This window comes from Cyanistes caeruleus, chromosome 38 (assembly GCF_971803275.1).
Source record: "Cyanistes caeruleus chromosome 38, bCyaCae1.hap1.1, whole genome shotgun sequence".
Taxonomy (NCBI): Eukaryota; Metazoa; Chordata; class Aves; order Passeriformes; family Paridae; genus Cyanistes; species Cyanistes caeruleus.
This window is the reverse complement of record NC_141739.1, coordinates 97,067-109,957: the sequence shown is the minus strand read 5'-3', so window position 1 is coordinate 109,957 and position 12,891 is coordinate 97,067. Positions and strand designations below refer to the sequence as shown.

The 12,891-nt window shown below is 61.5% G+C and overlaps 2 protein-coding genes across 3 annotated transcripts in view; one reads left to right on the top strand and one right to left on the bottom strand.

Annotated features, from left to right (window-relative positions):
• Positions 1 to 105: 105 nt before the first annotated feature.
• On the bottom strand, positions 106 to 3,456 carry BLVRB (biliverdin reductase B). 2 transcript variants are annotated; one of them, XM_086872000.1, is made up of 5 exons: positions 2,907 to 3,456; positions 1,970 to 2,131; positions 1,554 to 1,643; positions 1,094 to 1,225; positions 106 to 593 (listed from the first exon to the last, which is right to left on the bottom strand). In XM_086872000.1, exons 1-5 carry the CDS (start codon positions 3,361 to 3,363, stop codon positions 421 to 423), a joined length of 1,014 nt encoding a protein of 337 aa, XP_086728126.1. In that variant the 5' UTR covers positions 3,364 to 3,456; the 3' UTR covers positions 106 to 420. The 2 variants fall into 2 exon arrangements, with proteins under 2 accessions (XP_086728126.1, XP_086728127.1); XM_086872001.1 differs by lacking the exon at positions 1,970 to 2,131.
• A 1,296-nt stretch (positions 3,457 to 4,752) lies between these two features.
• The window catches only part of SPTBN4 (spectrin beta, non-erythrocytic 4), a 35,983-nt gene continuing 27,844 nt past the window's right edge, over positions 4,753 to 12,891 (top strand). The window contains exons 1-16 of the mRNA XM_086872021.1: positions 4,753 to 4,836; positions 5,607 to 5,800; positions 6,181 to 6,332; positions 7,054 to 7,227; positions 7,308 to 7,399; positions 7,492 to 7,572; positions 7,680 to 7,795; positions 8,348 to 8,460; positions 8,737 to 8,924; positions 9,188 to 9,305; positions 9,398 to 9,556; positions 9,860 to 10,162; positions 10,237 to 10,387; positions 10,656 to 11,526; positions 11,608 to 11,745; positions 12,103 to 12,859. Of these exons, the coding sequence (XP_086728147.1) occupies positions 5,668 to 5,800; positions 6,181 to 6,332; positions 7,054 to 7,227; positions 7,308 to 7,399; positions 7,492 to 7,572; positions 7,680 to 7,795; positions 8,348 to 8,460; positions 8,737 to 8,924; positions 9,188 to 9,305; positions 9,398 to 9,556; positions 9,860 to 10,162; positions 10,237 to 10,387; positions 10,656 to 11,526; positions 11,608 to 11,745; positions 12,103 to 12,859 (3,546 nt within the window). The 5' untranslated portion in view covers positions 4,753 to 4,836; positions 5,607 to 5,667. The remainder of the gene's footprint in view (positions 4,837 to 5,606; positions 5,801 to 6,180; positions 6,333 to 7,053; positions 7,228 to 7,307; positions 7,400 to 7,491; positions 7,573 to 7,679; positions 7,796 to 8,347; positions 8,461 to 8,736; positions 8,925 to 9,187; positions 9,306 to 9,397; positions 9,557 to 9,859; positions 10,163 to 10,236; positions 10,388 to 10,655; positions 11,527 to 11,607; positions 11,746 to 12,102; positions 12,860 to 12,891) is intronic.

Genomic DNA, 12,891 nt, shown 5'->3' with positions numbered 1-12,891 from the left:
AAACCCTCCCAAAACCACCCCAGGACCCCCAAAATCCTCCCAAAACCACCCCAGGACCCCCAAAATCCCCCCGATCCCACAAAGGAGGTCCAGAAAAATCCAGGCTGGGAAAAGCACGGATTTAATCTCCTTGGGAATGGGGGGAGGGGGGGATCCCCCAATGCCTGGGATCATCCCGGGACGCGAATCCCAAAGGAATCCCCGAATTCCTGGGACGATCCCAGAGGGATCCCCGGTCCCCGGGATGATCCCGAGAAGATCCCAGGGCGTGAATCCCAAAAGGATCCCCCAGTCCCTGGGATCATCCCGGGAACTCGATCCCGAGGAATCCCCCAAGCGCCGGGGTGGATCCCGGCTGGGGTGGATCCCGGCTGGGGTGGATCCCGGGGGTGGATCCCGGTGGATCCCGGGGGTGGATCCCTACTCCTTGGGGTAGTGGCGGCTGACGTAGACGCTCTTCCCGTCGAACTCGTCGCTCCGGAGGCAGCGGAGCATGAAGTGTCCGAGATCCAGTGCCGAGATCTGCCGGGAGGATCCCGGCCCGCCAGCCACGCCCACCGATACCTCGTAATCCCCGGTGAGCGGCTGCTCCACTGGAACGGGATCACACCGGGAAAAACGGGATCACACCAGGAAAAACGGGATCACACGGAAAACGGGATCACACGGAAAACGGGATTAGTGGAAATGCAGGATCAGCCAAAATCTGGGATCACCCGGAACGTCCTTCCCGCTTTTTCCTGGTTTTTCCCCTGGTACTTTCCCATTTTTCCTCCTCTTTCCGCTCCCATTTCCCTCCCGATTTTTCCCTTTCCTCAGATTTTTCCGCCCAATTTTCCACAATTTTTTTTCCCTCTTTATCCCCCAATTTTTCTCCAATTTTGTCCCTCATTTTTCCCCCATTTTTTCCCCAATATTTCTCCCCAATTTTGTCCCAATTTTCCCCCAATTTTTCCCCATTTTCCCCCCAATTTCCCCCCCATATCCCCCAATTTTGCCCCTCATTTTTCCCCCATTTTCCCCAATTTTGTCCCCCAATTTTTTTCCCCAATTCCCCCCAATTTCCCCCCATTTTCCCCCGTTTCCCGGGTACCGGCGATGTGCGGGGGCATGACGTAGACGCAGCGCAGCCCCGACTGCCGCAGGATCCGCTCCATGCGGGAATGATCCTCGGTCAGCGCCCGCAGCCGCTCGGGAACGCGCTCGGGCTCCCACAGCAGGAACGCTGAGGGGCGGGGCAGGGAGAATTCAGGGGGTTTTTAGGGAATTTATAGGGGATTTTTGGGGGATTTTTAGGGAATTTATAGGGGATTTTTTTTTTGATTTTTAGGGAATTTATAGGGGGTTTTTAGGGAATTTATCGGTGATTTATGAGGGATTTTGGGGGGGATTTTTTTAGGATTTTTTGGGAATTTATGGGGGAATTTTTTGAGAATTTTTGGGGGATTTGGGGGGGGATTTTTGGGATATTTTGGATGGATTTTGGGGGTGGATTTGAGTGGATTTTGGGGATATTTTGGGGTATTTTGGGGTGTTTTGGGGAGGGGTCTCACCGGACAGACACACCACCACCTTGGGCACGCCGTGCTCAGCCATGGCCTCCACGATGGTTTTGGTGGCGTCGGACATGACCGTGGTGGGGCCTGGGGGGGAGGGGCACCTCTTTTTCTCCTTTTTCCACATTTTTTCCCATTTTTCCCATTTTTCTCCTTTTCCCCTCCTCTTCCTCCCATTTTTCTGCACAATTTCCCCCCATTTTTCCCCATTTTTCCCCTCAGGGGAGCTCCGGGGGTCCCCCCGTTGGGGGAGGGGTGGGGGGGGTCCCCAAATGGGGTCAGAGGTCACTAGGGTTGTGTGGGGGAGGGGTGAGGATGGATGGGGGGTCCCGGGGGGGTTTCAGGGGGTCCCGGGGGGGCTCAGGGGGTGTCAGGGGGGGTTTTGGGGGTCTCAGGGGGTCCCAGGTCCGTACCCAGGTCGGTTCCGGTGCCCAGCAGGATCAGGACCCCCTCCTGGCCCCGCACCGCCTCCCCCACCGCCCGGGGGTCCCGCGCGTCCCCCCGCAGCAGCCGCGTGGGGGAGGGGCCGGGGGGCAGCCGCGAGGGGTCCCGGACCAGAACGGTCACCTCCAGCCCTGGGGGGGACACGGGGGTCACGGGGGGCTCCGGGAACCCCACAGAGACCCCCGAAAACCCCCAGAAACCCCCCAGAGATCCCCAAAACTCCTCGGAACCCACAGAGACCCCCAGGGAACCCCAAAAACCCCCCAGAACCCCCCAGAAACCCCCAGGGATCCCCAAAACCCACCCAGAACCCCCCGGAACCCCCAAATCCTCCCCAGAACCCCCCAAACTCCACGAAGACCCCCCAAAGACCCCCCAGGACCCCCCCATTTTCTCTCAGCCCCTCCCAGCCCCCCCAAACCCCTCCCAGCCCCCCCCGGGTTTTATCAGAGCCCCCCCAGACCCCTCCCATTCCCCACCCAGGCCTTTATCAGCCCCCCCAGGTCCCCCCCAGCCCCCCCAAACCTCCCCCGCTCCCCCTGATAAACCTTATCAGCCCCCCCAGCCCCTGCACCCCTCCCCGGGACACCAAAAACCGCCAAAATCCCCCCAAAACCGCCAAAATCCCCTCAAAACCGCCCGAATCCCCCCGAAAACCGCCCCAAAACCGCCCAAATCCCCCCAAAACCCCCCCAAAACCGCCAAAATCCCCCCAAAACTGCCCCAATTCCCCCCAAAAATGCACCAATGCCCCCAAAACTTCCCCAATTCCCAGAGACCCCAAAACTCCGGGAATTTCCCCTTTCCGAAGGACAACAAAACCAATTTCGGGGTCTCCCCCATCCCGTTCTTGGGGTCCCGATCCCGGTTTTGGGGTCCCCGTGCCCGTTTTTGGGGTGTCCGTACCCTGCTCCAGCGCCAGCCCCAGCGTGACCCGCCCGGTTCTGCCGGTGGCCCCGAAAATCGCGATCTTCTTCATCCTCCTCACCCCGGACCGGACCGGACCGGACCGGGATCGGGATCGGGACCGGGATCGGGACCGGGATCGGGATCGGGATCGGGACCGGGATCGGGATCGGGATCGGGATCGGGATCGGGATCGCTCCGGGGAGTTTTGGCCGCTCCCCCGGGCAGGACTGGGAGGGAACTGGGAGGGGATTTGGGGGACTGGGAGGGGATTTGGGGGACTGGGAGGGGATTTGGGGGACTGGGAGGGGATTTGGGGGACTGGGAGGGGATTTGGGGGACTGGGAGGGACCCTCGGGCGGGGCGGGACCGCCTCGGTTCGCATCGTTCCGGTGCAGCCGCCCCGAACCACGGGATCCAAATCCACGGGATCCAAATCCACGAGATCCCGATCCATGGGATCCCGATCCCGGTTTTATCCCGGTCCCGGTTTTATCCCGGTCCACAGGATCCCGATCCATGGGATGATCCCGGTCCGTATTTTATCCCAGCCCAGGTTATCCCAGGGATCCGCAGGGATCCATCGGATCCCAATCCGTGTGATCCCGGTCCCGGTTTGATCCCGGTCCCGGTCCCGGTTTGATCCCGATCCCGGTCCCGGTTTGATCCCGGTCCCGGTTTGATCCCGATCCCGGTTTGATCCCGGTCCCGGTTTTATCCCGGTCCCGGTTTGATCCCGATCCCGGTTTGATCCCGGTCCCGGTTTGATCCCGGTCCCGGTCCCGGTTTGATCCCGGTCCCGGTTTGATCCCGGTCCCGGTCCCGGTTTTATCCCGGTCCCGGTCCCGGTTTGATCCCGATCCCGGTCCCGGTTTGATCCCGATCCCGGTTTGATCCCGGTCCCGGTTTTATCCCGATCCCGGTTTGATCCCGATCCCGGTTTGATCCCGGTCCCGGTTTGATCCCGGTCCCGGTCCCGGTTTGATCCCGGTCCCGGTTTGATCCCGGTCCCGGTCCCGGTTTGATCCCGATCCCGGTTTGATCCCGGTCCCGGTTTGATCCCGGTCCCGGTTTTATCCCGATCCCGGTTTTATCCCGATCCCGGTTTGATCCCGGTCCCGGTTTGATCCCAATCCCGGTCCCGGTTTTATCCGGGTCCCGGTTTTATCCCGATCCCGATCCCGGTTTGATCCCGGTTTTGTCCCGGTCCGTGGGGTCCTGATCCCATCGCGCGGTTCCGGCGCCGGACAGAGCGGGAATAACAACGGGAATAATAACGGGAATAATAACGGGAATAATAACGGGAATAATAACGGGAATAACGGGAATAACAGCGGGAATAACAACGGGAATAACGGGAAACTGGGATAACGAGAGAGCGACGGGAATAACGGGAATAGCGGGAATAACAGCGGGAATAACGGGAGAGCAACGGGAACGGCGGGAATAACAACGGGAATAGCGGGAATAACGGGAATAACGGCGGGAATAATGGGATAACAGGAAACTGGGATAGCGGGAATAACAACGGGAATAACGGGAATAGCGGGAATAACAGCGGGAATAACGGGAATTTTGGGATAACGGGAATTCCGGGATAACGCCGCGATACCGGCGCGGCCGCGGGGCTCGCGATCCCGATCCCGGGAATTTGGGGGAATTCGGGGAATTTTGGGAAGGGGGGAGGGGGGGAGGGGCGTGTCCCGCTCCGGGGGGGGGGGGAGGGCGCGGCCGGGGGTGGGGGAGGGGCGCGGGCGGCGTCGCGCGCTCCGGGCGGGAGCGGCGGCAGCGGCGGCAGCGACCCCTCCCCCACCGCCCCTCCCCCACCCCAAACCGGGGATCGCGACCCCCCGGGACCCCCCCCCCATCCCCCAATCCCGGCATTCCCAGAATTCCCGACATTCCCAGAATTCCCGGCGTTCCCATCCAGGCAGGTGATGGGGACGGGGGGATGGGGGAGGGGTTTTGGGGGGGAGGGCTTTGGGGGGGGTCCCGGGGGGGATTTTGGGGTTTTTTGGGGAGGATTTGGGGGGTCCCGGGGGGGGTTGGGGGAGGGGGGGTCCCTCAAGGTCACGGGCGGGAGGGGCCGGGCCTGGAGAGGGAATTTGGGGGAATTTGGGGGGGAAATTTGGGGGATTGGGGGAGAATTTGGGGGGATTTTGGGGGTCTTGAGGGGGATTTAGCGGGGTCTTGAGGGGTTTTGAGGGAGCTTGGGGGGGTTCAGGCGGTTTTTAGGGGGGGCTGTGGGAGGGTTTTGGGGTTCGGGGGGGGTCCTTGGAAGGTCTGGAAGGGTTTTGGGGGATTTTGGAGGATTTGGGAGGTCTGGGGGGTCTTGGGTTATCCGGGGGGGTCTTGGGGGTATTTTTGGGGAGCTTGGGGGGGCTCTGGGGGTCCTGGGGGTGTTTTTGGGGCTTGGGGGGCTCCGAGGAGGCTCTTGGGGGGCTTTTGGGGCTCTTCAGAGGGAATTTTGGGGTCTCAGGAGGGATTTTGGGGTCTCAGGGGAGATTTTGGGGGTCCTGGGGGGACCTCAATGGATTTTTGGGGTCTCAATGGATTTTGGGGGTCCCAGGGGGTTCTCGATAGATTTGGGGGGCCCAGAGGGTTTTGGGGAGGGGTCTCAAAGCATTTTAAACCCTCTCAGCCCTTTCTGGGTACCCTAAACCCCCAAAACCTGAACCCACCCCCCAAAATCTCTTCCAGGCTCCCCCCCTGAGGTCGCTGTGGGACCCCTCCCCAATTTGGGGACCCCCCCCAGCCCCCCATGGCGGCCGAGCTGGACAACCTGGACCCAGCCCCTCCCCCCAACAACAACAACGGCCCCTGGGACCCCCCGGACCCCCGAGCTTGGGGGGACCCCAAAATCTTCGAGTGCTCGCGGATCAAAGCCTTGGCTGGTGGGTGAAGACCCCTCCCCCCCAAAAAAAAAAACCCCAAACCTCCCCAAAAATCCCTGGATGGCCTCAAAAATCCTCAAAAAAACCCAAAAAATCCCGGATTGACCCCAAAAAATCTCAAAAAATTCCTCAAAACCCTCCCAGACCCTTCCCCAAAAAATCCTGGATTTGGGTGGATTTGGGATGGATTTGGGTGGATTTGGGGTGACCTGGATGTCCCGCAGACTGGCGGGACGCGGTGCAGAAGAAGACCTTCACCAGGTGAAGGCCCACCTGGAGGTTCCTGAGTTCCATGGGGATCTCAGGGTGGTTTGGAGGTGGATTTGGGGTGGATTTGGGATGGATTTGGGTGGATTTGGGATGACCTGGATGTCCCGCAGACGAGCGGGACGCGGTGCAAAAGAAGACCTTCACCAAGTGGGTGAACGCCCACCTGGCGCGCGCCGCCTGCCGCGTCGGGGACCTGTACTCGGACCTGCGTGACGGCTTCGTGCTCACGCGGCTGCTGGAGGTGCTCTCGGGGGAGACCCTGGTGAGGAGATCCGTGCGGCGGCTTCTTCATCATCATCGTCATCATCGTTGTCATCATCATCGTCATCATCATTCTCTTTGTCATCATCATCATCATCCTCTTCATCATTGTCATCATCATCATCGTCATCGTCATCATCCTGCTCATCATTGTTGTCATCTTCATCATCATCCTCGTCATCGTCATCATCTTCATCATCATCATCATCATCATCATCTTATCAGCGTCGTCATCATCATCATCATAATGACTGTCGCCATCACCATGAGCAGCATCATCACCTTCGTGACCATCTTCATCATCGTCGTCACTGCCATCTTCGTCATCGCCACCATCTTCATCACCACCACCATCATCATGACCTACCATCACCATCATCATCACCACGATTGTCACCATCATCATGAGCAGCATCATCGTCTTTGTGACCTTCATCATCATTGCCACCATCTTCATCATCATCACTGCCATCTTCATCACCACCACCACCTTCATCTTCACCATCACCATCTTCATCACCACCACCACCTTCATCTTCATCACCACCACCTTCATCTTCACCACCTCCACCACCACGAGCAGCAGCCCCATTCTGGATCTCCCCACCGCCCTCAGCTCCCACCATGGGAGCTGTTCCACCAGTTCCACCAGTTTGGGGCCACTTCTGGTGGGGTGGGGTGGGGTGACCCTCTCCGAGCTGGAGGTCGCCGTGTCCCCCCAGCCCAAGCCGACGCGGGGCCGGATGCGGATCCACTCCCTGGAGAACGTGGACAAGGCCCTGCAGTTCCTCAAGGAGCAGCGCGTCCACCTGGAGAACGTCGGCTCCCACGACATCGTGGACGGCAACCACCGCCTGACCCTCGGCCTCATCTGGACCATCATCCTCCGCTTCCAGGTGCCACCAGGGTCCCGTCCGTGTCCTCCCTCGTCCTCCTCACACCACCCCCGGCTGCTCCCTGACCGTTCCTCCCCCAGATCCAGGTGATCAAGATCAAGACCGAGGACAACCGGGAGACGCGCTCGGCCAAGGACGCGCTGCTGCTCTGGTGCCAGATGAAGACGGCGGGGTGAGGACCTGAGGTGACCCCCAAGGTGACCCCCGAGGTGACCCCTGGTGACCCCTGAGGTGACCCCTGGTGACCCCTGGTGACCTCCACAGCTACCCTGAGGTCAACATCCAGAACTTCACCACCAGCTGGAGGGATGGCCTGGCCTTCAACGCCCTCATCCACAGGCACCGGTCAGCGCCAGGGGGGTGGACACGGTGGGGAGGGACCTCCTGGGCGCTGAGGTCACCTCGGATGCTTTGGGGGAGGGGTGGAGGTGACCGTGTCCACCCCACCCCAGGCCGGATCTCATCGACTTCCACAAGCTGACCAAGTCCAACGCCACCTACAACCTCCAGCAGGCCTTCAACACGGCCGAGCAGCACCTGGGGCTCAGCAAGCTGCTGGACCCCGAGGGTACGGACGGGCTCTGTCCAGCTGTCCATGTGTCCATCCCTCCATGTGTCCATCTGTCCATCTCTCCATGTGTCCATCTCTCCATGTGTCCATCTGTCCATCTCTCCATGTGTCCATCTCTCCACGTGTCCATCTGTCCATCTCTCCATGTGTCCATCTCTCCATGTGTCCATCTGTCCATCTCTCCATGTGTCCTTCCCTCCATGTGTCCATGTGTCCATCTCTCCATGTGTCCATCTGTCCATCTCTCCATGTGTCCATCTCTCCACGTGTCCATCTGTCCATCTCTCCATATGTCCATCTCTCCATGTGTCCGTGTGTCCATCTGTCCACGTGTCCATCTCTCCATGTGTCCATCTGTCCATCTCTCCAGCCATGGAAGGTTGGGGGGCGTCTCCCCCGTCCATTTTTCCACCTCCACGCCCTTTTTCCCTTTTTTGGGAGCGCAGGTCGAGGTTGAGGGATCAGCCCTGGCTTGGTGGGACCATCCCTGGTGGTCCTGGGGTGGGGCTTTGAGGGAAGTCCTGACCTTCTGCCCCTCTCCCCCACCAGATGTCAACATGGAGGACCCCGACGAGAAGTCCATCATCACCTACGTGGTGTCCTTCTACCACTACTTCTCCAAGATGAAGGCGCTGGCGGTGGAGGGGAAGCGCATCGGGAAGGTGGGGCTGGACCCAGTCCTGGGGTCTCCATCCCCAGCTCCGTGAGGCGTCCACCCTTGGTCCACCCCCCTGACCATGGATGTCCCATCTCTTGGTCCATCCCTTGTCCACCCCTCGCTCCGCCCCCGTCCAAGGACATCCCACCACTCCCCACCCACCAACCACACCACGACCACCCATCCCCGCGGCCTGGCCGGACCCTGGTGACCCCTCCAGCCCCATGTGGCTCTTGGAGGGTTCCTGCAGGATCTCCAAGCCCACCCCAAACCCCACCAGGTGCTGGACCAGGTGATGGAGATCGCGGCCATCACGGCGCGCTACGAGGCCCTGGCGGCCGAGCTGCTGGCCTGGATCCACCACACCATCACCATCATCACCAACCAGAAGTTCGCCAACTCCCTGACCGGTGTCCAGCAGCAGCTCCAGGCCTTCACCGCCTTCTGCACCCTGGAGAAACCCGTCAAGTGAGGAGCTCCTGGGTGGGCTGCTGGTGGGGTGGGACCTCATCCTGCTCCTGCTGGGGATGGGGAGGTCCCACCTCATGGTGATGGTGATGAGGAGGTCCCAGTTCTGGGGGCAGTGGGACCTGGGGGTGGCGGTGATGGTCATGGTGGTGTTGAGGTCCCAGTTCAGCCCAAACTGGTGGCAGTGGGACCTGGGACATGGTGGTGACGTCCCAGCTCACGGTGGTGGTGACAGGGACCTCCCCACCGGTGCCACCCCCCAGGTTCCAGGAGAAGGGGAACCTCGAGGTGCTGCTCTTCACCATCCAGAGCAAACTCCGGGCCACCAACCGCAAGCTCTATGTGCCCAGCGAGGGCAAGAGCATCTCCGACATCAACAAGGTGAGGATGTGGGGATGGAGTCCCACCACCCTGGGAGGACACCCCGGTGGGGTTGGGGACCCCCGTGACCGGCCTGTGTCCCCGCCCACCAGGCCTGGACCTGCCTGGAGAAGGCAGAGCACGAGCGGGAGGTGGCGTTGAGGAACGAGCTGATCCGGCAGGAGAAGCTGGAGCTGCTGGCCCAGCGCTTTGACCACAAGGCCATCATGAGGGAGACGTGGCTCAACGAGAACCAGCGCCTGGTCTCACAGGTGGGGTGGGGTGGGTGGGGTCACGGGGGACCCTCAGCTTGGGGTGGGACAATCACAGCACAGGGTTGGGTGGTGGGACCTCATTGGGGATGGTGGGAACTCATTGGGGTCTTCCTCGAGATAGGAGTGGTGGGACCTCCTTGACCAGGGGAGGGGTGGTTGGACCTCACTGAGCTTTTCTTGACCATGGAGAGGAGCTTGGACCTCGTTGGCCTCCTCCTTGATCATGGAGGGCTGGTGGAACCTCTTCCACCTTCTCCTTGACCAGTGAGGACCCCACCCCACCATCTCCCTCCCCTTCAGGACAACTTCGGCTACGACCTGCCGGCGGTGGAGGCGGCCATGAAGAAGCACGAGGCCATCGAGGCCGACATCTCCTCGTACCAGGAGCGCATCCAGGTGGTGGTGGAGCTGGCCCTGGAGATGGAGTCCGAGGGCTACTACGACACGCGGCGCATCGGCGCGCAGAAGGACAACATCCTGCGCCAGTGGGCGCTGCTGACCGAGCTGGTCCGCGCCCGCCGCGCCCGCCTCGAGCAGAACCTGGCGCTCCAGAAGATCTTCCAGGAGATGGTCTACATGATCGACTGGATGGAGGAGATGCAGGTAGAGACGGAAGAGATCCGGCGGCGCAGCGGAATTCCGGCGGCGCTGGATGACGCCGTTTCGTTCTTCTCCAGGTTCTTCTGGTTTCCAAGGATTTGGGGAAGCATCTGCTGGAGGTTGAGGACCTCCTGCAGAAGCACGGGCTGCTGGAGGCCGACATCTCAGCCCAGACCGAGCGCGTCCAGGCCCTCAACGCCGCCGCGCTCAAGTTCTCGGAGCTGGAGGGTAATGGGGGCCACCAGGGTGGGTGACCAGGGCAGGGGGAGGGTCAACCAAGGTCCTGGTGGGCCACGGAAGGGTCAACCCAAGGTCCTGGTGGGCCACCTCCAAGAGTAACCACAGAACCAATGAGGTTGGAAAAGCCCTCTGAGATCTTTGAGTCCAACCTTGGACCAGACCCCAGAGTGCCACGTCTGGTCCTTCCTTGGACACCGCCACAACCGGTGACCCCACCACGTCCTGGCCACCATCTAAGCCCCTTCTCCTGGCCCAGGCTACCAACCCTGCGACCCCCAGATCATCTGCAACCGCGTCAACCACGTCCAGACGTGCCTGGAGGAGCTGGAGGAGCTGGCGGCCAAGAGGAGGAAGGAGCTGGAGGACTCCCGGCAGCTCTGGACCTTCTTCCAGGAGATGGAGGAGGCCGAGGCCTGGATCCGCGAGAAGGAGAAGATCCTGGCTGCCAAGACCTGCGGCCGCGACCTCAGCAGCGTCATGACCTTGACCAACAAACACAAGACCATGCTGGGCGAGCTGGGCAACCGCCGGGCGCTGCTGCACCAGACCATGAAGAAAGGCGAGAAGATCCTGGCCAAGAAATCCTTCAGCTCCGTGGGCATCCAGGAGAAGATGCGAGAAGTCTGCCTGCGGTGGAAGAAGCTGGAGGAGGTCACGGGGCTCCACCAGCAGCGCTTGGAGGACGCCCTGAACTTCTTCCAGTTCAGCGCCGAGACGGACGACCTGGTGGCCTGGCTGCAGGACACGTACCGCATCGTGTCCAGCGACGACTTCGGCCACGACGACTACTCCAGCCAGGCCCTCCTGCGCAAGCACCGCGCCGTGGTGGACGAGGTGGAGAAGCACCGCGCCGCCGTCCTGTCCCTCCGCAAGCAGCTGGCTCTCCTGGCCCCCGACCACCGGCAAGGTGTGGACATCCAGATCCGCGTGGTGGAGGTGGAGCAGCTCTATGGGGAGGTGGCTGAGGTGGCCGTGCTGAGGACGCAGTGGCTGCAGGACGCCTTGGCCGTTTACCGCATGTTCAGTGAGGTCCACGCCTGTGAGGTGTGGGTGGACGAGAAGGAGCAGTGGTTGGAGAAGATGGAGGTGCCCGAAGAGCTGGATGAGGTCGAGGTGGTCCAGCACAGGTGGGTGGAGGTGGCGTGGGGCGAGGCCGGACGCTGAGGTTCCTGGTGCCGTGGTGGACCTGCCCGTGTCCATCTGCTCAGGTTCGAGAGCCTGGACCAGGAGATGAACAGCGTCATGGGGAGAATCCTGGATGTCAACCAGGTGGTGCAGCAGCTGGTGGACGGTGGCCACCCCAGCTCAGACGAAGTCCGGTCCTGCCAGGACCACCTCAACAGCCGGTATGGGCCCGGGGGTGACCCAAGGTGGACCTTGATCTTCTTGGGGTCTCCTTGGTGGGGCTGCCTGGAGACTCTCAACCTGTGGTGGGATGTCCCTGTGGGGTCCAGGTGTCCAGTGGAATGGTCCAAACCCATCGTTGGGGTTCCAAGGTGGACCTTGACCATCTTGAGGTCTCCTTGGTGTGGGGAACGTTGTGTGGGGCTGCCTGGAGACCCCCAACCTGTGGTTCTCCACTGGTGGGACGTCCCCAGGTCTCCAGGCCACCGTTCCCAGCCCATCCCAAGGGTTCCTGCTGATGCTGGTGGGCCCCATCCCAGCTCAGGGGGGTCTCACCCCGCTCCTGTCCCCATCTCCAGCTGGAACCGGGTGGTGGAGCTGGTGGAGAACAAGAAGAGCCAGCTCAGCTCAGTGCTGAAGATCCAGAACTTCCTCCTGGAGTGCAGCGAGATGAAGGCGCAGGTGCGGGAGAAGAGAAAAGCCATCGAGGCCACCCAGTCCGGTGGCAGCGACCTGGGCGGGGTCCTGGCCCTGCAGCGCCGCCTGTCCACCATGGAGGCCGCCCTGGTGGTCCTGGAACCGCGGCTGGTGGAGCTCCAGCAGGAGGGCGAGGCCTTGGCTGCCGCCCACCCCGACCGCGCCCTGGAAATCCTGCTGCCCTTCGAGGAGATCAGCGAGGAGTGGGACAACCTCAAGCGAGCCCTCCAAGGCTGCGAGGACACCTTGACCATCGCCGGCCGTCTCCAACAGTTCATCCAGGACCTGGACAACTTCTTGGGGTGGTTGGTGAAGACCCAAGCGGCCGTGGGCTCCGAGGAGGTCCCCGACAGCTTGGCCGAGGCCGAGCGGCTGCTGAACGTCCACGTGGCCCTCAAGGAGGAGATCAATGGCTACGAGGAGGACTACGCCAAGATCCAGGCGGCCAGCGAGCTGCTGGCCCTGGAGGAGATGGAGGTGCCCTACCTGTCCCTCCAGCAGTGGCTGCAGAAGCTGGACGCAGGCTGGGGGAAGCTCCTGCAGAGCTGGGAGATGAGGAGGGAGGTCCTGGTGCAGTCCCACATCTTCCACCTCTTCCTGCGCGACGTCCAGCAGTGCCAGAACAGCCTCTACAACCAGGTCTGGGAGGAGGCGGCGGCCACGGGTGGGAG

Coding starts and splice junctions, on each gene's coding strand:
- BLVRB (XM_086872000.1), bottom strand. CDS start 3,363: ATGGATCGGGATCTCGTGGATTTGGATCCCGTGGATTTGGATCCCGTG. Junction 1,226..1,553: donor GGTGGTGGTGTGTCTGTCCG/GTGAGACCCCTC, acceptor CCCGCCCCTCAG/CGTTCCTGCTGTGGGAGCCC. Junction 594..1,093: donor CATGCCCCCGCACATCGCCG/GTACCCGGGAAA, acceptor ATCCCGTTCCAG/TGGAGCAGCCGCTCACCGGG.